The sequence below is a fragment of the Plectropomus leopardus genome, chromosome 14, assembly GCF_026936395.1.
Source record: "Plectropomus leopardus strain MGB_pleo_1.0 chromosome 14, ASM2693639v1, whole genome shotgun sequence".
Classification (NCBI taxonomy): domain Eukaryota; kingdom Metazoa; phylum Chordata; class Actinopteri; order Perciformes; family Serranidae; genus Plectropomus; species Plectropomus leopardus.
Genome location: NC_142189.1, coordinates 14,290,112 through 14,314,170, shown reverse-complemented (window position 1 = coordinate 14,314,170; position 24,059 = coordinate 14,290,112). Strand labels below are relative to the sequence as shown.

Below are 24,059 nucleotides of genomic sequence, written 5' to 3'. Positions count from 1 at the left end.
TTCTGCTGTTAAAGATCTTTTTTACAAGGTAGACCTGGCCAAAGATAGCAGCAACATAGATTTACATCAACAGATAAAATTCATGTAAAAGCACGTATGATTTTAGTAACAGAAAATGATCAGAGAAAGCAGTTGCACACAGACATCCTGGACTCATTAGATCTCACTGGGATTTATTCAAGGTAACCATGTGTTAAAGTTTAAGATCATTCTACAGATTATTTCATGCTGTAGGTGCAGAGAACCTAAAAACTTTTTCCCCAAATTCAGTTCTGACTTTGGGCACAACAAGATTCAAAAACTCCTGCAAAGATTATAATTCCCATATTTCATATTAAAAAGTGAAGATAAGTGGACTCCATAGCCTCCCCCCAGAACTGATGTAGAGATCAAATTTTATACCTTTTATTTGCACACCTGGGAGCGCACAGGAGCCTGATGGTAGTGTAAATGACACTCTAACACTCTAACTGAGGAAATATATATTTATATGGTTTTATTTGACAGTATTTATCAAATGAAAACTGTCAGGTAATAACTGTTAGAGCTGCTCAGCTCAGAGGAAACCATGCCTCTGTCACTTTTCCTCACATTACCCCTACTATTCATTATGCGTTCCCAAATCAGCCTTTTCATCCACCAGGCATATGCTGCCCCCTAGAGATCAATACAGTCAATACTCAAAGAGGTAGTCAATAATGTATAACATGAATAATGCTGTTTGCATTTGTCCAAGTCAATAAAAACAAGCATAAACATGTGCAACAACATTACATATATGCACACATCGCACATACTTGGTCCCATTATTCTGCTGTCATCTATTGGCAGGAGGGCCACAGTGGTGTCTGCTCTGCTAACCAACAGGCACGACTGTAGCCAGCGGTACAGGCAGAATAATGAATGAATAATGAATAATAGAAGAATAATGAAGAATAATGACTTGGGGAAAAGACCTACACACGTGCATACACACTCATATGCACACATAGTACACACACAAGGGCAGACATAGATAATTATGCAGTATCACCATCTATCTTTCTCTCAGAGGGAGAGACAGAGAGGTTCCTCTGTCCCCTCTGGTGTACATAACTTCATTAAGAGGAAGTCACAGATGGGCGCAGGGTATGCAAAAAGAAACAGGAAATAGGGTAGCAATTGATATCAGTGTGAATTTGATCAGCCACTGAAAATATCACAACTCAAATCAAATCAACATAAGCATTTCAGCATTAAGGCTTAAGGCCATTTAATGATGTGACCTATGTGACTTCTTTTAAAGAACTTTAGTGATTTCTTCACTGTGCCTGTTACAAATTTCACAGTGTCCATGTGGAAATGAAACCAGGTTGTTGTTTCTGTTTTTTGTAGTGCATCATGGCAACTAAAGATATAAATCTGATTTGTGTTGTTTATATTGAAGGGCAACCAGTGGCATGCCCAGGAATTTTTCTTCGGCGGGGCCAGATGGGGCCATTGAAAATCTTAAGGTGGAACTCTGGGAATTTGACAATGATGTTCAAGCAATAGGCTTCAAAACTATGTGGAAAGTTAAGGAATCACATACACATATACTTATTATTTTACAGTTAATATTACAAATTCTCAGACGTGCATAAACTAATAGGCTCCTGGTACAGTTAAGATTCTCAGTTCCAAAGCAATCCTGTTTTAGTGTGTAATGCATCTGTACATCTCCAGTGATTCGTTGTTTTTCATGTAGTTTGGTTGTCCTTTTTACAAACACAAATGTACAGCTTTAATTTGAAGCAGAACATTGATTATAGGAAACAAAACATTTACTTGAAACAAGCACTCTCAAGTTAAGACTCATGATTACCCATCGAAACCATTTTCAATTAGATATATTGAGGCAACACGTTTTCATCTGAAGTCATCACATACTTCTGCTTTCCAGCGGGATTCCACATTTACATATTATGCTCTTGGCCGTCCAGAGGTGTATCAGGCAGATGCAACAGGTTCTTTCTGGTTGCATTATCACATGACAGCGAACACCCATATATCATGCTGCCATGGCAGGTGCCGTCCGTCCGGTGGCGTATAATAACCTTGTAAATGGTTCTGTCCGGCACGTTCTCAGCTAACGCCATCCATATCATACGGACATGGAAGGTGGCTTTTGGCATCAGGATCTTACGCTGAAAGCTCTGCAAAAGTGGTGGTATTTGACAACTTCGGAATGAAAAGTACTTTTTTGAAAATAGCTGTAAAATTTTGCCTAAATTTTGGAACATTATTTAGCCATCTTCCTGGCAAGCTATACCCACATTTTTGGTACCAATGGATGCCTTAGGTTACCTAGTTTCCCAAGAACACTATCTAGCTTAAACAGCTTTTTAAACACAGCAGTGTCTCCCTCCAATTATTGGGGCACAGCAAAGAAAAATCATTGTCACAACTACAAGTCTTGGCCACTGTAAGAACTTAAAAAAGCTGACTCGATATATATATATGATACAAGATATATAATTAGTCTTTTTTTAAACATGGTTTAAAAAATTGAATTAAAAAATGTCCTTAATCCTGCTACATCGTTTGGAGTTGAATGATGAGCTTAGGAGTCTCACAGCCTGGGGAATGAAGCTGCTCCATAGATATGATTGTAAAGTGGCTTCAGCTCACAGAAAAATGGAGATGTTTCCTGCATTGGTTCTGAGTGAATTCATGCTGAAAATATTTATGATAAGTGTACAAAACACATGCCTAAGGAAAGCATTGATGCATAGTGTATCATAAATTCCTGTTGCTCACCATTAAGAAATGTTTAAGTGTTAACTGATAAAAGACTTTGAGGCTGTCCCTGAAATCTTCTGAGGTATTGCACTTCAGTCAAATTTAGGGAAGTTTACTCAAGTATTTCCACAAAATGCTGCTTCACATTTGACAATTTTTTAACACAAAACTTGCATCACTTTTACTTTTAGTTGAATCTTTTATGTTACAGTTTGTATTGCTTCATCTATTTCTGTAAAAGTTCTGATATGTCTTTCAGTAGTTGAGTTTCCTCCCTCACTACATAGTTTTGTTCTGCAGAAACAGCAGCTGTTGTTTTGTTTAGGCAACAGTTTCTCGATGCAACAGAAACCATTTCCTGCATGTGCATTTCCGGTACATAATGTAAGGTCCAAGATAAAGCTGTTTGCTTATTGACTTGTGAACCCCCCCCATCTGGGGACAACATTTATTTTTAGTGTTAAAACCTGGAGAACAATATAGTTTGCTTACAATCAATGAAAACAAGTGACCATATGTTAGTATGAGTGTAAAAGGAACACCTTACTATACGATACAATTTAATAGAACTAAACCACAAATAAGGTCTATCTGTATGTGTCAGCCCTGCAATAGTTTGACGACCTGTCCAGGGTGTAGTCTGCGTCTTACCCAATGATAGCTGGGACAGGCTCCAGCCCATGGCCCTTACAAGGACAAGCTGATACGGACAATGAATGAATGAATGAATGAATAAACCACAAATAAGGAACTTAAAACAGTCTGATAAATTGGTCTTTAATTTGTGTGCCTTCTACAGAGCCGTCTAAGATCCATTTTCTTCTCCTGACCTGCTCTGACAGCCACTTAGCATTTGCCTCAGGTGAGAGGTCTGGTGTCAAACTGGCCAACAATCTTGGCTGTCATCACAGCCGGAGCCTGAAGGTGACCACTGCTGCAGATATGAAATGTTTAAAACCAAGTGTGTTGAGAGTCTGATAGATTTGCCTGCCAGCTCTAAAATTTAAAAAACCATTAAAAGTTCTGTGGAGCCTGGTTAACTATTTTTCCTGCAGGTCATACATTGATTGACGGATTCTAAATGTTACAAACTGAAGGCTCTCATGGGTGAGATATTGGGTTTAATTATGATTCTCTTAATGCTCATTTGTGCTTTTGTATTTGTGTAACTCTTATCATTACATTTTGTTCAGCTAGCGTTCTGTGTTTTTATATATTAATAGTTGTTTCTTTTCCTTTTTCAACATTAATTTTTGCTTCTTGTGAACCTTGCTCAATTGTTTAAAATGTCAAAACCAACATTTCCAATAACTAGGCTTATGAGGTGGACACATTGCATTCTGCTGCGTGCCTTGTTTATCAAATTACAGTATGTTACTGATTATTTCTGCACAGCTGTTTTGTTAATAATTTGCAAAAAGGAACTTGAGACTTCCTTTTCTTCCAGTTTCCCAGTCTCACACTTCCTCCAGTCTCACCTCTGCTTTGATTGTAACATTTGATTCATTCTTGTACCTGTTCGCCTGAAGCGAGTGCGACATTTACTTTGTGTTCATCTCAAAACAACATGCTGCTCAGCTTTTTTCTCCTGTTCTTTTTGTGTGAGAGCACAGGTAAAGACATTTTTATTGGTGAATGTAATAACAGAACCCAGAATATAGGTTTCAGATATACTGTCAACATTTATTTGTGTTTCTTGTTGTCTTTACAGTGAAATCCCAGATTACAGCAGGGTTTACAAGCCGTGCTTTTACCACAAGAAGGACTATTCCTACAGAGGCTCCAGAAGGTAATACAGAAAGTGATTTTTTAGAAACAAGCCACATTGGCAGCCCTATTTGAGCTAACTGCTTATGTTAGCATGATATTGTGCTCACAACGCCAGCACTAACATGCTAATGTTGAATGGGTGGGAGGAGCCGCTGATTCTGGATATGTTTTTTCCTGTTTCCACCTCGTCTTTAGATGATTTTCTCAGTGGTAATAAACACAGAAACAAACACAGGACTTTACTGTATGATGTAATAATGCCATAGATTTATGTTGTGGCCACAAGTTTTAATAATGTTGTTTCTGAGAAATCATGTTTTGTTTGTGATTTTAGCAAGGCGGGGCAGTCTTCAAGGCCAATTTTAAGCATGACCACGAAGGGGCAATGTCTTACAAAATGCTCCATCTGCTCTGTTAACACCAAACATAGTTGTCTTTATCCCCCAATAAATCTCCACTTTGAGCAGTTAATTCTCAGTGAAGACGACAGCAGTATTTTAATCAGACAAGACAAATTAGAGAGAGTTTACAGCATAATGTGTTTTAGGGAGGAGAACAGTTGGAGGGGTGCTTCCTGTGTCGTTGTGTGTTTTTTTTTTCTACATCTTACCATGTGCCTCTTTTGCCTAAATCTAACCATCCATGACTTTGTTGCCTTATCCTTACCATCATGACTGTCCGCCTTGGTTGCCATGTGCTGTTGTGTAAACATATGCTGCTTCATGTGCATTTGTTGACATCACCATAACGGCATCCCTGAGTGTAAACAGTTGACAAAGAAGGATACCTAAAACTTCATAAGTAGACACAAAAGGTCATTGACAGAGCATGTCACCATGTGACGAGTTGGGATGAGAACAAGTTGACTCATTATTGGAGAACATGAATGTCTATACAAAATTTGATGATAATCCATCCAATTGTTTCTGAGATATTTCAATCTGGACCAAAGTGGTAGATAGACTGACCAAAAAACAGACATGCTAGGCCCAGACTTATGACCCTAATGTTGCTGAAAATGCATACCATACCAATATACGTTGGTATTGTATACAAAAAGGCTTATCTGCTCTCTCTCCTGTGTCCTCCTCACCCTTCTTCCTCACCAGAAAAGCTACCTCCTCTGCAGCTGGTTGCCACACCAAACTACCCAGTTGCAGTAGGTCAAAAAGTCCACCTGCACTGCAGTGCTGTCAACATGACCGTCTCAGTCAAGTGGGTCTGGCAACGTCAAGAAAATCAGACCTGGCAAGAAGTGGGCACTGGTAGGGATCAGACCCTAACTGAGCCAGAGGAGAGTGGGATTTACCGCTGCCGTGCCCAGAGCTGGTTATCTCAGAAGAACGTGACGAGCCCTGAACATACGGTCTATATTGTCTCGAAGCATACGACAGGTTGGTGGTCTGTTCTGACTCTGCTGTTCCCCTCAGCTCCAAGAAGGTTGAATGCAACTTTCAGCTTATTTTTCAGCTGTCCAGCCCAAAACTTGACTGTTTTGACTCTCCCTCACTGCTCCCAAAGATGTTTTTGGCCACGGTGGGAAGCTGTTTTCAGCAAATAGGCTCTTAGTTAACATATAGCTGGTGAATATTGTCAAGCATTTAGCAGTTAAAGGTGGAGTAATCTGAATAAAGATTGTTTATATTTTAAATCAACTCCCAAACAAATACACCCTTTCCAATGGGAATATCTCTAATGTCATTTATGTTTCAATACTATCATGGTTTAGCTATGCTAGTTGTGGGTGAGGACGAGAAAGAGGGAGAGTAGTAGCAAAAGTGTTGGGGCTGTGTGTGATCACCATTTTTTTAGCATATGCACAGAGCAGACGGCTAGTGGACTGTGAGGAAATATTTGACAAAAAGTGTTTTGGATTAGAATCACAGAATGCACCTTTTAAAGGACTGGTAGATAAATTATTTAACTCCAGTGTCAATAAAGATCAGAAACAGATCTAGAAGAAAAGTAAATATTGGAAGTACAAATGTAGGACAAAAACACATTTCCAGATGAATGATACGTTGCTACAAATCTGCTGCTGGATGTGTAAAAAGGCCACTGTTTGCCAACAAACTTTGCCAAATACACTTAAAAATTATGTCACCCACAAAATGATGATTTGTTTATCCCTGTGTTTTGTTGAATTTGTGAAGAAAACTTGTTGCTTGCATGCATCCATAGTGAATGAAGAATCCAAAAACTGAGACAATTCTTGATGAGTTAAAGTAAAAGGGTTCTCTTTTTACAGCAAAACTATATAAAAATATAAGCACAAATGCACAAGCAGACTTCAAACATACGCCCTTGTCTTGGCATGCTACTCTTCCACGCCACTGTTAATGTGGAAGTGTAGTAATTATAGAGGTTTTAACAAAAAATGTGTGTGTTTGAGAAGTACTGGGCATATGACTGGATAAATGAGATTTGGATTAAACTGCACAAACTGTGTGAGACTGTGTAAACTGATGTTTTGACATAGTTTTGCTCTTGCTAATTATGACCCCTATGACTTCAGTTTATGAAGAATTTCTTTCATTTTTGGATTCTTCTTTCATTGTGGGAGCATTTAAGAATTACATGCTTTCTTCACAATTTAAGCATAATACAGGGTAAGTAACTAATATAAAAATCATTAGTGGATGAAGTATTCTTTTTAAAGGTGATTATATTACCAAAGTAGTCAAATAATCAGTTATTGCAAGTTTAAATTATGTTGCTGTAAGAATTGTGGTATATTCTTAATGGAAAATTTTACAGTTGGAAATTAAATGTATCTGTGCCCTCCCGTGTATAAAATACTTCAGTGGCACCACTGTTCCTTAATTGCCTCATACGTATCTTTTGTATCTCAATACAGAGTTAATTTCAGTCAACATATGCACAGGTATCAGTGTATACAGTATGCAGTCTGATATTTGAATGACTAACAAATAATTTTTTTGTGTTTGTCATGCACAAAGATAGAATCCAATTTTTATCTTTTTAACTGTTCAATGTCGTTTTTGTTATCTGCCACTAAAGCTTTTCTCCTCCAATTCTGTTTTGTTTCCCTGACTCACAACAGTCCCTGAGAATTTAGGAATAGCTGCCTTTTTCCTTTCTCTCCTGGCCTTGTTCATCAACATTGCAATTCTTTTTTGGCTGGGCTGCCAAAGATTTGGTACCAAACAGAACACATCCACTGCAGCTAAAGGTAAAAACCACAATGGAGCATTTCTCATTAGGTCAATTTTTAAGCAAATGTTCTGTGGATAATTGAATTTATTGGTTTTCCTAAAGGTTTTCCTGGACCTGAAAAGTCTTCAAAGTAAGTCTTCACAGGAAAAACTATTTATATTGGTGTTTTCATTTTGTTCACATGCTGTGAGTCAGATGTGTCAAAAGACTGTATTAACATCATTTTTCTCCACAACAGGGGAGGTTTGCCACACCCTGAAATCGACGGAGATGTGTACATGAATTACACAAACACCAGCCCAGCCTACACTGACCTGGACCCCACCAGTGTGGCTGTGGATAATGTGTACTCGAGTCTGTCATGAACATCCATGGAAAGATGGAGATGTGCAATAAAAAGACAAAAAGAGCATTTTCTTCAGCAGCAGAATTTCTGCAAAGAGAGCCTAACATTTAACCTGATAGATTAGCGTTTGCTATGTATGTTTGATTTAATCTAATTTGATACAGGTTATTTAACACAGTCTGAATGTGGTAAAACCTGCACATCTGTAGTTCTAGCTAGTGTAGTGTTTTTTTTCTCTGTGTTTGTGCATTTTGATAAAATCAGTAAATTGCTATAATTTTCTGTCTCAAACCACGTTTTTCATTTTTTTCTGTATACAGATTGATAGATATGTCAAAGCTTGTGTCAGAATTTAATTTACTTTAATCATTATGATACAGCAAACAAAACACAAAAAAATCTAATTGTAATTACAAGAGTTGGTTATTTGAAGTAAAAACAGCATATTTTCCATCTGAAGGATTAAAAATAACATTACACATACTTTTATATAAAAATAAAATACAACCAAAGTTGCCCCATTGAATGAATAATGCTTCATAAATTCTGTTAGTATAAAAAAAAACTTACATGTTAGACATATACAGTAGGTGAACAGTAATAAACCCTGGCATTATCTGTCACAGTAAATCATGGGATTTCTACCATGTGACATAAATACAGTGTCACAATACTGGATTCATGAGGGGAAACGTAGCTCAAGCTTTATTACTTCTGTTCCCTGGTTTCACAATACAGGATATGACTTGTCCAGGCAAAGCTATAAAACCTGTAACTTATCTGATGTGAGAAAACCATCTCATCACATAGTTTACAGAGACAATATCAGGTAGAGTGAGTCCGCCCACGAAGTTGAAGAGTGTGTGTAATCTGTTGAGAAACTCCACTCTAAGCACCTAAAAAGACACGACTACGCTCTGAATATCTGTGTTATCCTTGACTTCTCTGCTGTTTTAAGTGCCCTACTTTGTGCAGAACAACACCTGTGGGAGGATTTAAATAATGTGTCTGGTGTTTAATCAGTTCATCTCATAGACTGAAGTGATAAAGTGTCCTCCTGCGGAATTCACAGAGCCATAATCAATTTGTTTACCTACTTCTGCTTGCAAAGCTTCTGCTTTTTAGCTTGTACTTCACACAGGAAGAGCAGAGGGACTGGTGCAATCCAGACCGCAGACCCTACAGTAGGCAGAGATGTCAACAAAATGTCTGTGAAAGCATGTTCAGTTGTGAGAGTGCAGAACCACCTACACTGCACAAACTCTACAATGGCTTATAGTTGCAGAGAAGCAACAAAATAATGTGTTGTTTCACTCACATATCTACTTTTTTATACAAATATATTTGTATATTTGTAGCCATGATGACACACAGTACAACAGCACAACCTCAAGTGTGATATATTCCAGTTCTGCCTGTACAATGCCCTAAATCCTACATACTGGACCTTTAAATCAATCCATTTCGCACTCTTGGTGTTCATTGTGGAATCTCTGGCTCTGATTCTTGCTGTCCATTGAGAGCTGTGAGGTGACCGTCTGCGAGCACCCCTCTCCCTTCACAACTTTTTTAATGTGGGCCATGATGAACCCTCTAAACTTCCTCGTGGCAAAATAATAAACTACAGGATCCAAAATGCAGTTGAGCCCCATGAGAAGCAAGGTGATTTGATGCGCGTCATTGAGTGCCTGAAGAGTCTTCTGGCTCCACTCTACATGTCCCCAGCCCTGTTTGATCTGCAGCACCGCCAGAACCCAGAGGCCTTGGATTACATGGTGAGGCAGGAAACAGAGAACAAAAACTCCCACCACGGCTAACAACATCTGCAGAGCTCTGCGTTTCACCCCCCTCGGCTTTTTAGTGGAGGAGAACATGGTCTTGTTGGACTTCCTGGATAAAATGGTTGCAGACCTGACCTCTGACTGAGGTGGACTTTGAGAGAGTAAGGCTCGGGCAATGAGGAAATTACACACCACGACCAGAAAAAACACAATAACAAACATCCCAATTATTGCAAAGTGTGTGGCAGCCACTGTTCTCTTGTGCGCATCCGTTTCATTTTGGTACCCCTCGAAACAGTGAATGACACCGCTCTCATCAGCGTTGGTTCCTGGAGATATCAGAGATGGAATGGCCATTGCTACGGTCAACAACCAGATGATGACGCACACAATGATCCCACGACGTCGGTGGTCTGAGGAGGCTGCGTCCAGAGGCCGGGTGACTGCCCAGTATCTGTTGACACTGATGGCCCCGAGGAAGAGGATGGAACAGTAGGTGTTGATAAAGAACAACGACCCAGTCAGGCGGCACATGAAGTCTGTGTAGACCCAGTTTCCATGTCGACTGTAATAGCCAATCCAAAAGGGAAGGGCGCAGACGAAGAGAAGGTCAGCAATGGTCAAGTTGGTCATGTAGATGCGGATTTCGCCCATGGCCTTGGCCTCACGGAGGCAGCGCAGCACGAACAGCACGTAGATGTTTGCGAAGAGGCCCAGGATGAAGATGATGCCATAGACGACAGGGAAGAGGATATAACGAAACTCAGAGTCCAGGAAGGTTGAGCCATTACCGGACGAAGAGCCCAGAACAGGGGGCCCTGTTACGGCAACTGTGGTTGAGGCCAGCATGTCTGTCTGTGAGAGACAGAGACATCAGTGTCATGTCCAGTGGTGGAATGTAACAAAGAACATTTACTCAAGTACTGCACTTAAGTACAAATTGTGGTACTTGTACTTTACATGGGTCTGTTCTTTTCAAGTCATTTTATACTTATATTCCACGACATTTCAGGAAAAAATATGGTACTTTTTACTTCACTACATTTATTTGACAGCTTTAGTTTCTTGTCACTTTACAAATTAAGATTTTTGCATAAGAAAAGTCACATTATAACCTTAGTATGTAAAACAAGTCTAAGTAATAAAAGTTTTCCCCTCTGTAGCCTTTCTGAGAGCTTCATCCTCTAATTTCTTACTTAATTGCTAATATTCAATTCACAGCTCATTGGTGAGTGAAAAGCCAAGTAAAATGAAATATTATTAATTTTAAAGACATATTTTTAATGTTTTTGTACCCCACCCACCCCCAACAGTCTTACATCTCAACAAATGCTATTACTAAATAACTGAGTAAATAAATTAAGGGAATGCGTTTGTGACATAAAATAAAATAAACAAAAATTTTACAACACAATATGTACACACACACACACACACACACACACGCACGCACCTACACACATTTTAAGACATGTCTCAATTTGTTTTGTCCAAATCAGTTTTACAGTTTAAAACTGGCCTGATTTGACCTGTTTGCCTCAATGTGTTACAAAAAAGAAAACTTATAACAAAAGAAAATTCTGCCTGTCAGCTTACCAGACTGTTCCTGTTCCTCAAGTAACTCCGAGGAAGTCTCAGACTGAAGTCTCAGACTGAAGTCTCAGACTGAAGTCTCATATTGAAGTCTCAGACGCTATCGAGAACAGTTAAACTGATTGACTGCATGGGCGTGTTCCTGAGAGTGCTGCAAAAGTTCAAGACGAAGGAGGTGTCAGGAGGAGGAGGAGGTAAAGGAAAAACCCCGTATGGTGCAACAATGCACGTTCTCACCTTCACATTTCGTTTGTTCCTGTCCGTCAAAACGAAAAAAACACTCCCACTTTGGGGAAATGTCGGAATTTTATCGTTAGTCTTTCTTCCCCTGATCATAAAAAGTGTGATTTATGTGGTGTGGTGGATTTAAGGGGAAAAAAACACTTATCCAAGGTCATACGAGCAAGGAATTACAGACAGTAAAATCACTTAATTCCCTCGAGAATATCACTTGAATCACTCTAGATATAACTAGACATTATTATTGTTATTATTATTGTTGTTATACTGAGAAAACAAGATGTAATTAAAAGATGTAATGTACAAAGAGATGTAATTAAATTACCAACAAATGTTGGTCTTTACAAAGTGAATACATATAAATGTATTAATTCAGTACAACGTTTACATGTAAAATTCATTCTGTTTATTCATTTATTCATTTTCCTGTTTCCTGCCCAGTTAAAATCAAATGCAATAAGTTACCTAATGTAGATGAAGTAATTACAGCAGTTATTACTTGCATTACAATGCCTTTTTGAGAGGGTAATTCGTAATCAAAATTAACACACACACACGTATATATATATATATATATAGAGAGAGAGAGAGAGAGATTCTTCTAAAGATTAAAGACACTCAGTTTTCACAACGCTGACTTCAGTTTGCCTCAAACTAATTTTATGAGTAAGTGCTCAAGTTTCACTTTCTTTTAAACTCCCACATTAAACAATTAATTATTAGTGTCACCTGCTTCCCTCCTGAAATCTTTGCCTTTGTATAGTATACCCCCAGATTTGTTGTGTGGTTCTCCAACCCAGTGGTTCCCAACTGCTGGGTTGTGGTACAAAAGTAGGTCACAGGTCCATTCTGAATGGACCAGATGTGATTCAAGAATATCAAATTTGTAAAAACATAAAAACATCTTTATTTTGAATTTCTGGCAAAGGTATTCTATTTTCCAAGTCCCATTTCTTTTTAAGCTACTATTTTCATGCACTGCTCCTGGTATTACTTGGCCCATTAACTTAACTGGCCCTTGCAGTATTTTCATGTCACTGATCTTGAAGCAATAATTTGCACTTTTTTGGTTGCAGTGATATTTATTTACTAAGTTTTAAGTCACTTTGACTTTATTTTTGCAATATATTTTATTTCATTGTGTTCCAAACCCACGTGTTAGATACAGTTTGTTAAATGAGATTGAATGCGTTCATTTATATCCTGTGTTGACCTTGAACTAATGACTAAGTGCAAAATCTGGACCTTGAGGCTGGACAAGTTGGGAACCATTGCTCTGACTCACATACAATTGTATTTGTGGCTGTTGCAGTAATGGATTATAACCACATGGGGGCAGAAGAGGCTAATAAAAAAGAGCAAAGGACTCATGCTTCAAATAGAGAAAAGTGATGCTGTGATTTTGGCCCAGGTGAGACTCCATACAGCCCTGTGTGAGCTGCATGAACCACCACTCTCACTCTCTGTGTTGTTCAAAGCAGTAGCAGCCTCCCCTCTGTGGTAAATGTTTAATTCCGGCTCCTATGTACAAACACACAACAACACGTTTTCCTCTCCCTGGTGCCACAGTATAATTCCAAGATTAAGGTTAACGAGCCTCCCCAAACCTTATTGCTGTTATTATGGCTTGGCGGTGGAACAAGAGAGCAGAGCTTTTTGGTGGTTGTGCCCTGCATGACTGCCAGACGTGCTGTGCCATTTGCTGGGTATACAGGCCTACACTGTAAAAAAAAAAAAAGAAAAAAGAAGAGGAAGAAGAAGAAGAAGAAGAAGAAAAAATCTTTTCATGATACATTTTGCTGCTCGTGGTTTGGGTGTGGATTCAAGAGATTCCACTGCAAGCAAATGAGATTTGTCTATGAAAAAGAGAGCAGCTTATGTGAGATTTGGTTTGGTTCAAAGTACAGTATGTGTTACTGTTTTGTGTTTTTGGTTGTATATTGTGTACGCTATAAAACATCATACAACAATACAGCAGAAACAACAAATCTTTTGTCAGATACATTTCATTCAATAATTTATTCTGCTCAAAAATTCTGAGACGCAACTCAGTCTTATAAATATGAGTTATTCTGACATGAAGCCACATGACTGGAAATGATGAGTTGCATGAATGTTCTGCTGAGTGTTTGAAACATGATCAGTGTTTTAGTAGATTACCCAGCATACTTTGTTGTTAGACTCTCCAAAGACCATTCCTTTTGTAGTTAAAGAATACATCATTGAAACTCTCTGTGTCTTTAGGTACACATTTAAGGAATTGTAATAACAGGCTTATTTGCTTTCTTGGACTCCAGATTGTTTTGGTGTAAATTGCCGAGTGTTGAAGATATCAGCTGTAGAGATGTCTGCCTCCTCTCCAATACAATGACCGCACTCGGTTTGTGGTCATCAAAGTGCCAACAAAATACATTTGAAAAACTCTACAGCAGTGTCTCTTTCCAGAAATCATGACCTGGTTACGCAAGATAATCCACAGATCCCTTTTTGTGAGCAGTTTCACGTAAGAACTGGTCATGGTTTCTGGCAAAAGACATTGCTGTAGAGTTTTTCAATTTAATTTCATTTATTTATTTTTGGTGATTTGCGGTCCACACACAAACAATTCGAAAAAAGACAGACATCTCTATGACCAATATCTAGTTCTGGTGAACTATCCCTTTAAAGTATCCTTTGAAATAGAAACCTATGTTTTTAGTTTTTATGTGGAACCAGCTTGAAAAAATTTACAGCGCAATTATAAATAACAGTTGGATTGAATTATAGACATCCCATTTTGCACTGGCATGGCAGTAGTGATATGCTTCACAAATTCTTTCATGCACTACACCTGCGTCTGGCTCCTGCCTGCATGCCAGCTTTTTTATTCTTTTATCAAATACACTCCTCTATACGGCCTCTGAATGGCCCGGGACAAAAATGTAAAATAATCAGACACAGATCCATGCAGGTGATCCCTGATGTTCTGCACTGCTGCATAGGTCAGTCCAAGGAATCCTTCCTCCCAAGGAGTGGTTGCACTTTCAGTCCAGGTGTGCCGAGATGCAGCAAGGGAACGCTGCCAGGGCCTCATAATTTTTTTTCGTTCTTTTTTTAAATTGCCATGTAAAACCTATAGAGTCAGAAATCAGAGTCATGCATTCCTCAGAGAGGCAGGAAGGGAGGGAGCTGCCTGTGCGGAGCTCCTCTTGTCCCATTAACACCTTTCCACAGTTGCTCCTCCACCTCACCTTGATCCATGGCATTTTGCCTCTGGCAGACATGAAACGCCCTGGTAGGATATTTTACAGACCCCAGGCTGCACGCTTAGGCTGCTTATGAAGAACAGAGGAGAAAATAGGATGCTGATAACTGATAAATCTGTGTTTAGCTGCACATCTTGCTTGGCAGAGGGTTCTTGTCAGACCATAGAGTGTAGGTCTCTCTCAAGCAGATTTACTGCATGCCAGAGGCTGAGGTTTGAGGAATGTCCCCCTGCAGTGAGAAAGAGAGGGCCACGGGAGGGTGAGCAAGACAGGCTGAGGCATCTGTACTTCAAGATAATATAGGACCTGACAGTAAGACAAGATTTTCTTTTTACTCCCATCAAAGGATTTGGAGGTCTTTTTTCTCTCATGGGACATTCTGTGTATTTCCAAATTAAGACATAAAAAAACTCAGAAAGAGCTGCTGGAAGTCACCCATTATTAACCCTTTGAATGTGGAGAGACATCACTTTTCAAGCGCTGCTTTCTCTCGCAAATATTTAAACCTTTGAACCCAGAGTAAATTGTGCAATTTCTTTAAAAGAACAACAAAAAACAAGAAAAAACAAAATAAGAAAAAGGCAATGAGCAACTTGGTGATGAATGTTCCACTACTAGCACTAAATTAGTAGATTTAGAAAACTATTTTTAAAAAGCTGGGAAAGATGTCTAAGTGGTAAAAGGAAAAAATGTAAGGGAAAAACTATACCTATAATTATCATAATTACATATTGAAATTATGTCACAATATTATTAGAATTTTATGTTTTTTACTTTTTCCAGGTCTTTTCCTTTTTTTCTTTCTAGTTGTTCTTTTCTTTTATTTATTTATGCTTTTTTTTTGTTTGTTTCTTTTGTTTTGTTTTTTCTTTGCTTCTTTTATTTTAAACTAATATTCAGATAATTTACTCTTGACCAATTTTTTTGTTCATTTTTGGGTCATTTCTTCTGTAATTGTTCATTGCAGCCTACTTGCTCAGATTTCAAATGGTTGAAAAGACTGGCATGATTTTGAGCTATTTGGATACAGTGCTGTACAAGTGATGCTCTTTTTAAAAAACATGACATCTGCACGCTAAATTGATGTTAGTTTACACAATCTTGCACAATGCTGTCAGAGCTTGACAGCTTTAGATAAGTGCATGTTTCTCTCCATGACAAGCTGCCCCACATTTCCAATCCATCAGGGTTACATCTGTTTAAATACTGGCCATAACCCACTCTGAGAGGACAGTGAATTAAGCACATTAATCCTTATCCCCGCTGCAAAATGGACACAAAGTAGGAAAGCTTTAGTCATACTGTGGCATTAAATCCTCCTACTCTGATCTAATTTTTTTCTTTTACATGCTCATTTTGTCATCAAAAGAATAACGTCAGGTGATTGTTGACCTTATCCTTGCACTTTGTACTATTGGCTGCTTGTAATTTTGGTGATCTATGCAGGATTATTGGAGATTAGTCTGCTGTTGCAGCCACTGCAAGCCGCTCTGGATAAGATAAAATAGCTCAAATGTGAACTGCAAAATGATGGGGCTTCCTTTTGAAAGACAGTGTGTTAATTTGATTAGGATTTCTGCTGCTGCAAATTTTTTATTAGAATGAACATGTTAATGTTAATGTGAAGGATGTTTGTGATTAGGAAGGATGTTGGCCTGACCACCACTCTTCCTGATTCCAGTGTGTGTGCTCCAGTATGTGCTGCAAGAGATTACATTCCCTGAAACCCTGTCTTTAAGCATTAGATCGCAGTCTGTAGTATGCATTTGCATTTATATCATTTGATGTATTAAGGCAAATTCCCAGAATGACAGAAAACTTGTCTGTGCATGAGCCAACCCTATCAAGATGGATGAAACATGGCCAGTGCACATCCTCGTAAAGAAGAGGCATTTTCCATGCCTGTCTTTACTTATATGTCATCTCACTGTTTCTATTGCCATGATGGATTTTTTGTGCTTTACTTCTCCATAGATCAAGAGTTGATCTAATGCCTAGAGCAGACTAGTAGCTCTGGAAACTGAGAGATAAACCCGTTTTTCCTCAGCTCCTAAAACTATGTTTCCATCTCACGCTGTGCCTTTCTTTTTAAAGACAAATTAACATTAGAAATATACAACAAGAAATACAGAAATATGTATGCATATTCACATACACCTGGAGCTCAGGTGTCTGGGCATGCCTGGTTGTGCCTTTAGCTTGCAGCAGCTTCTGAAAGGATTTAATGTCTCTTTTGTTGTTTTTGGCCTTTTCCCCACCCGGAGAGAGCAACAGCGTAACATTCAAATCTCGTCCAGCCCATGGTGTGAAATGATATGATTAGAGCAGTATGGCCTTTTATGAGGGCAGGATGTTTAATGAGGGGGAAAACAAAAGGCTTGGCTGTGGGAATCTCCACAGAGGACTGTTTTGATGACACAACCGTTTAAGTCACACAAGACACAGATTAACATCAGGCACTTTAGATCCAATATCTGTATTCTCCAGCCTCTCGTGTATGCAGAGAACAACAGTGTGCTGCTGATGTTACTTTTGAATTGCAATCAGGCACTTTTGAGCACTTGTTTTTGATAATGCAACAGAAGCTTAAAATTTGTGTTTATGTCCTCCTCTGGTGCTGAATAAAGTGGCGTTCTGCAAGAATCACTAAACTGATAAAGAAATTTACACCTCACAGTGTGCAACAGAGGGAGAAAGAGAGAGAGTGTGTGTGTGTGTGTGTGTGTGTTTGTCACCTGGCTGGCTTGATAGTTAAAACATATTTTATCATCTTACTAAAGTAATTTCCAAAGTTACGTAACTGACAGAGAATAAAGAATTTACAGCCGCACCATAATCATGCTGCAGTTCACATAAACAATAAGCTTCTGTTACAGCCATCAAGTTGGGCTTGAAGTTAACACAGTCAGTGTACTTTGTTTTCCTGAAAAAAGGACAAACTAGCCATAGTTTTAGTGCTTGAGACTATGAGGACGCCTCAGAAATTTTACACTGGATTTACAAAGATAAAAGCAAGTTTTGAAATTTAGTTGGGTGTGATACAGTACAGATTGATCCGTGTGTCAGTCTTGGAGGTCAGACACTCTGAGCTGGACTCAAGGGAAGAAAGTGATAATATATTTACATATATTATATTGTTATATTGTCGTTTTGCCCACGATAATCATGTAGTAAAAATAAATCCCTGTTGAGCCACTTTTCCCCAATGCAGAGTAAAGGGTTCTTTAAGGTGCATTTTTGTCAAATAGGGGTCCGGGGTCTCAGCTGCAAATATTTCAGACAGCTTCTTAATGTAAAACTTAGAGAGCCCCCACATTCAACTTTCTCAACTTTCTCAACCTTAAACCATAAAAGTTGCGTAACTTTAACTGTGGTATTTTCACATTTATAAGCATATGCAGAATAATCAGCATTTTTGTGGTGGTCAGTCTGCCATTCCTGGAAATTTTATGGGCATTACAGCGCACACAAACCAAAATAAAAGCTTAATAACAATGCAGTGGGGATTTATAATATGTCTATGCTACTGGAAAATGCATTTAGCATAATGTTATCAGTGTTTTAACCCATTTCGCATACTTTAACACTCTTGTAACATTGCTACAGGTGTGAGTCATTGAGTTTATAGTGACTTTATGACTCGTTTACATTGCAACAGGGACTGAAACTATGATATACAATGGGAAGCTTACAGTAAGTTTGTTGTTAATGGTATTTTATTCTCCCAGTGGTACTACATAAATAGTGCTATAATGTTGCATATGGCAGACCATGTTGTATAAGCAAGTCTACTAGGGTGAAGTCAGGTAAAGTGGGACATCAGGTAAAGTGGGACAAGTAGGGTTTTACTACTTTTTAAATATAAGTTACCAGTCACAGAAAATGTTAATGCTTTATTATTACAAATGTGCTTTACATGAAACAATCATTTTTATTGGTGTGTGAGCCAGGAGAGCCATGTGGGATGATGATTTTTTTCTTTTTGTAAAAAGAGTGCCTTAGCTAAAATAATAAAGGTAAAACAAGAAAAATAGTTTAGGATGTTTATTTCATGTGCTGTTTGATCTGCAATCAGTATATTTTCATGATGATTTTATGAATTAATGAATGAATTGATGGATTTGATCATATAAATATCAAACAAACATGATCGTCCCATGTTACCTTACCAGATGTCCCATTTTGCCTGAACATTTAATGAGTCACAACAGTTGAAAAAAAGGGCAAAACCAAGGCACTCCTCTTATGTTGAAAAGCTTTATTGTCAAGGCTAGTTCATGGTGTAACAGATAAAAATAAAGCTGACGTGTTTCAGCCACACACTGTGTGTGGCCTGCGGCAAGGACACATCTTCTGTACATGGGGCGCCTGCTTTACCAGGTGAGCTATCAGGTGGTGCCCCCTGCCTGCAGATCATTTTTGTTTTGAGACTCAGTCTTAAATCTAAAAAGGAGTAATGTGGATGTAGCCTCACTCTATAGCATGAAACATCACTTCAAAATAATATAAATAAAAGAGCGTGTGTAAAAGAAATTAACAACTTTTTTTTCTTTTTACTAGTTTCTTCCGGTCCATCCAGAATGACCTGCGACCCACTTTTGGACCGCGACCCACCAGTTGGGAACCACCGATATAAATAGTGGCATAATGTTGTGTGTGGAGGATTATGTTTTATCAGGAAGTTTATACCTTGTTCAATTCAAATTTATAATGTGTACAAAGAGAAAGAGAGAAAGCGATAGTCGGACTATCCTCAGCTTGGACTCATTCCTCCCCACCGGCCAGACTCATGTTGTGTGGGGGAGAGAGGCGGGACCTCGCAGCCGGGAAGGGCGTTCTCTTTGCGGTCAGACCGGGCAGAGTCATCCCGAGGGGTGGGTCCTCCGGCAGCAGTAAAGGAAAACCCACCTTTTTTCATTGTTAAGGACGCGGTGGAATGTGATGGTTTGATCTCAAACGGGCCAGGGAGGGGAATATCCGAGAGGAAAGGACCGACCAAAGATTTAGGGAGAGGGGAAAGCCGAAAAACGCAGTCGCCTCCAACTCTCCGCCAGCATTTGAGAATATGTGGATGAACTTGTCCTCGCCGTGTCGGCAGCAGCGAGTCCTACCGTCCACACGAGCTCAAACCGTGTGAAGTTGTGGATTTACCGCTGCGTTTTTCTGACCCGGAGGTGGACCAGCTGAGGTAAAGTTGGTCTCTTTATTATTAGTGTATTTTGTGTTTCACGGGGAACACGGGGGACAGGGGTTTGGGGGGTTTCAGACAGCGGCTTCCTGAGTTGGATACATTCAGTCGGGACTGCAGAAGTCTGAACTGCGGCAAGTTTTTCAACCCTCCTCCTTCTCCTCCTCCTTCGTCGTCCCTCTCCTCCTCTGCTCGTTTTGTAGCCAAAAGGAAGCATCCAGGACTGCGGCGAAAACCTCAGGTGGTTAAAATATAGCGGTGCATACACTATTTATATCGTTTTTTGTGAACACGTCGCAGTTTTCATATGTTTCAAGCATTTGGTGACACAATTGTTACATGTTTGCAATTCGCTTGCGTCTACGCACTTAAAAAACGAAGCTTTTTCATATATGCTACTGCATAACAGCTGTAATTCAGAACATGGGGCTGAAAACATTAAAAAATGAAGTGTTGGCTACTCGTACATGGTATTGACGTCCATGTATGTTTTTCTATAATTAGTGATATCTTAAATGCAATATATATCTATATATATATAGATATATATGAACTCCACTTTTCTTTTTCACAGTCTTTTTGAACCATAGGGTATTTTTTATGAATGAAGACAAAAGGTTTTTTTTTGTTGACATTCAGTATCAGCAACAGAAGCTAGCACATCTAGACTTTGTACCAGACTGCCAGAGGCACTGTTTTGACCCTCTTTTCCTCCAGGATATGGGAAAGCAAGAAATCTGTGTTTACCCATATACACAGCTATATTTCCTACACCTCACACTCAGAGATCTAGAGTTTACAGAAAGAAAACACTGAATGGGTTGTGGTAGATATGACAGCAGATACAGCAGTATTTGTGTGTAGCATCCAGCATATTAACTGCATGACCTACATATATTTTGGGGGAAGCTTAATCACACTATAAAATAACAGCTGGGCACAAAGTCGACATAAATACATTGTACTGACCTAGGAATAAACTAGTGGAGGACATGCTCAAACCACTCAAAGTATGTTAGAGTGGTTTTGAAGGGAATTTGAACACCACCTGTATTTAATCTGTTGAATGAGTTCACTGCTAATTAAGTCATTTTGACTGCAGCTGGAAGACAGTGATAATAAATGAGTTGCACACATGTCCCTGTGTTCAGGGGTCTGTTTTTAGATGCAGGACAACCTCAGTGAAACTGCTTAACAACTGAATTAGCCTTTTGTCGTGATAATGGAATTTCTATTTTTGATTTGATACTTAAAATAGGGATATTTGATACTATTTTCTATACGATGGGGGAAAAGTTGACATTGAGGGCATAACATGTTGTATTTTTTATTATAATATAAATGTTATAAGGCTTTAACATGACAGTGATGACTCATCTTGTCCTCATTAGCAGACAACAGCAGTACAACTGTAGTAAAAAGTAAGTGAGATAGGGCAAGAAATAACAGCTGGTATGGGTTAATTTGATGTTGTGGAAAACGAGTGTTGGATCCATCTCAAATATTCAGAATTGCTACGGATCAATAAATAAATTCTTTTGGACAACATTACAGCCTTGGATGTAGTGCTGAAAGTTAGTCTGAGAACAAATACTGAAAGTTAGTATTCAGTTAGTGTTGCAGCAGTATACTGCAATTGGACAGAAAATTTCACCTTAATTTTAGTTTTTTTTCCAAAAGGGAGACTTCATACACACATGTCCATTAAACATGGTTTCAGGTTTCAGTTATAGTGATAAAACATTTGTTTTACTAAACGAATGACCCTCTTTTTTCACTCCTTCAAGGATAATTGTAACAGATAGTAATAATTCTGTAATATTGTGATACTGTGAAACATCAGCGATATTTTCTGAGACGTTTATCATATAATCTGATACCATAGCAACCCTATAGTCAATCGACAGAAAATTAATCTGGTTCCAGCTTCTCAAACATGTGGATATGGGGCTTCTCACTGTCTTTATCATCGTCATTTAGAGTTTTGAACTGTTTATAGGTGAAAAAAAGCAATTTAAAGATGTCACTTACAGCTTTTGGAAACTGCAATGTCATCTTATAGATTAAATTGACAAATTAATCCTTAACCAAAACACCCGGAAGTTGCAAGTTGCAAGACGTGTTTGTTCTGTTTGAGTATCTGTTTGTTTTCCTTCATGTGAGCTGGAATGTGTTGCACTGCTGCAAGGCTGCACATACATGTATGAAACCAAGGTGGCAGAGCCTGAAGTCTGAATAGTACGTGTCCTGTAATGCCCAAACCAGAATAGTAATAGAGGAGTGTGTGTGCATGTGTCAACAGCAGAAAAAGCTAGTTGTAGTGGTGGAATACTAATCTGCCAGGTGGGGCTCGTAAAGAGCAGCACAGGGAGGGAAGGAGATGGAGGGGACCTGCCTTGACCTGTTTCAGACTTGAAGGAGACAAAAAAAATCACTGATGATTTTCCAGTAAGGCTCGCCCTCCCAGCCAGCAGTAGATTATACCAGCTGAGCTACCAGCCTGAGCTGCTGGGAATCCACTTTCCTCCTGGACTCTGCACAGGCACTTGCATGGCGGCTTGTCACAGCGGTAGATGTGCAAAAAGGGTTTCCTATGGTATTTTTGGAGGGGATTGTGACACCGCATGTGGAGGGAATGTCTGCAGATTGTGCTGTCAGTTTGGAAATGTTGGGAGAGATGCAATAGGGAAAATTAAATGAGAGTAGCAGCAAAGTGGAGAGTGAGATGTCTAAATTTCCCCTGATCACTGCTTGATCCGAGCATTTACAGTCTTGGGAAATCATGCTCCAAGTTAGATTTGGTTGCACTGGCTCTCAGGAGGGATAATTGAACATGAGCGTTTTTAATGCTGACACAGTAAAAGTGCCACCACCACCTGTTTTATGATCTTTAAAGTGATATCGATGGCAACAAGTGAAAGTTACACAAAGAGAGTTTGCACCATGTCCTGTCCAGGAGTTGTCGCCTGCCATGCAGAGTAATAATCATACCCCTTGCTCCTCTTTTATGACCTGGGCTATACCACGCATGATTGGTTTTCCACTCCGCAGAACGCCGCGACCGCCCTATGAAACTGCCTGCACTGCTTTGGGTGAAACCAAAAACTAATCATTATGGGTGTCCAATAAGGGTAATTATCAGACTAAGCACTGGACCTGGGGATTACGGAGTGGCTAAATGACTGCTCTGGGGATTAAATTAAAATATTGAGGTTTTCTGCCTGGGAGAATCAAACCGCTGGGAATGTCAAACCCGGCCTGTCAGTGGTAGTATTACCGCCACTCCGCACATCAAGGTTTATGCACAGAGCCCCTGCTGTTAGTGTAGCACCATCACATCAGTGTGGAATTACAGCATGTGGACATTGACGTCATTTGTTGCAAGTGCATTCAAATAAAATGGATATTGTTATTGCCTAGTTGGATGGAAACATATTGAGAAATAGTGTGATGTTTTTCTAAACATCAACCTTTATTATTATCAGAATTCAGAAGAAATAAAGTGGAAAGACACTAAGCTAATATTAAAAGTTAAATGGACAGTTCATTCCCAAATCAAAAATACATATTTTTCCTCTTACCTGTAATGATATTTATACATCTAAACTGTTTTGATGTGAGTTGCTGAGTTTTGGAGATATCAGCTGTGGAGATGTCTGCCTTCTCTCCAATATAATGGAACTAGATGCCACTCGACTTGTGCTCAAAGCACCAAAAATTACCTTTAACTTACTCAACAGTAATGTGACTCAAGATAATCAACAGACCTTGTTGTGAGCAGTTTCATGTTGGAACTATTTTCTGCCTTTTCACCTAATGTTATAGCTCAGATGATGAGGACACCATTTATGTTTACATCTAACGCTGTCACAAGCATGAGCCTCTCATCCATGAATCGACGCACGCTCCCGTCTGCATGGTGATGCGGTTGACAGGAGTAGTTTGGTAGAAAGAAAATG

General features: G+C 39.0%; 3 protein-coding genes across 3 annotated transcripts in view; 2 read left to right on the top strand and 1 right to left on the bottom strand.

The window, feature by feature from the left end:
• The first annotated feature begins 4,218 nt into the window (after positions 1-4,218).
• On the top strand, positions 4,219-8,330 carry LOC121953159 (uncharacterized). Its single transcript, XM_042500071.2, has 6 exons — positions 4,219-4,373; positions 4,472-4,549; positions 5,640-5,924; positions 7,595-7,723; positions 7,810-7,837; positions 7,946-8,330. Exons 1-6 carry the CDS (start codon positions 4,328-4,330, stop codon positions 8,070-8,072), a joined length of 693 nt encoding a protein of 230 aa, XP_042356005.2. The 5' UTR covers positions 4,219-4,327; the 3' UTR covers positions 8,073-8,330.
• A 63-nt stretch (positions 8,331-8,393) lies between these two features.
• On the bottom strand, positions 8,394-11,550 carry ptafr (platelet-activating factor receptor). The gene is made up of 2 exons (XM_042500853.2): positions 11,431-11,550; positions 8,394-10,689 (listed from the first exon to the last, which is right to left on the bottom strand). The coding sequence occupies exon 2, from the start codon at positions 10,681-10,683 to the stop codon at positions 9,508-9,510; it is 1,176 nt and encodes a 391-aa protein (XP_042356787.1). The 5' UTR covers positions 10,684-10,689; positions 11,431-11,550; the 3' UTR covers positions 8,394-9,507.
• An 8,230-nt stretch (positions 11,551-19,780) lies between these two features.
• Positions 19,781-24,059, top strand: part of luzp1 (leucine zipper protein 1) — a 66,701-nt gene continuing 62,422 nt past the window's right edge. Inside the window, exon 1 of the mRNA XM_042500405.2 lies at positions 19,781-20,100. The gene's annotated coding sequence lies outside the window, so the exon portion shown is untranslated. The remainder of the gene's footprint in view (positions 20,101-24,059) is intronic.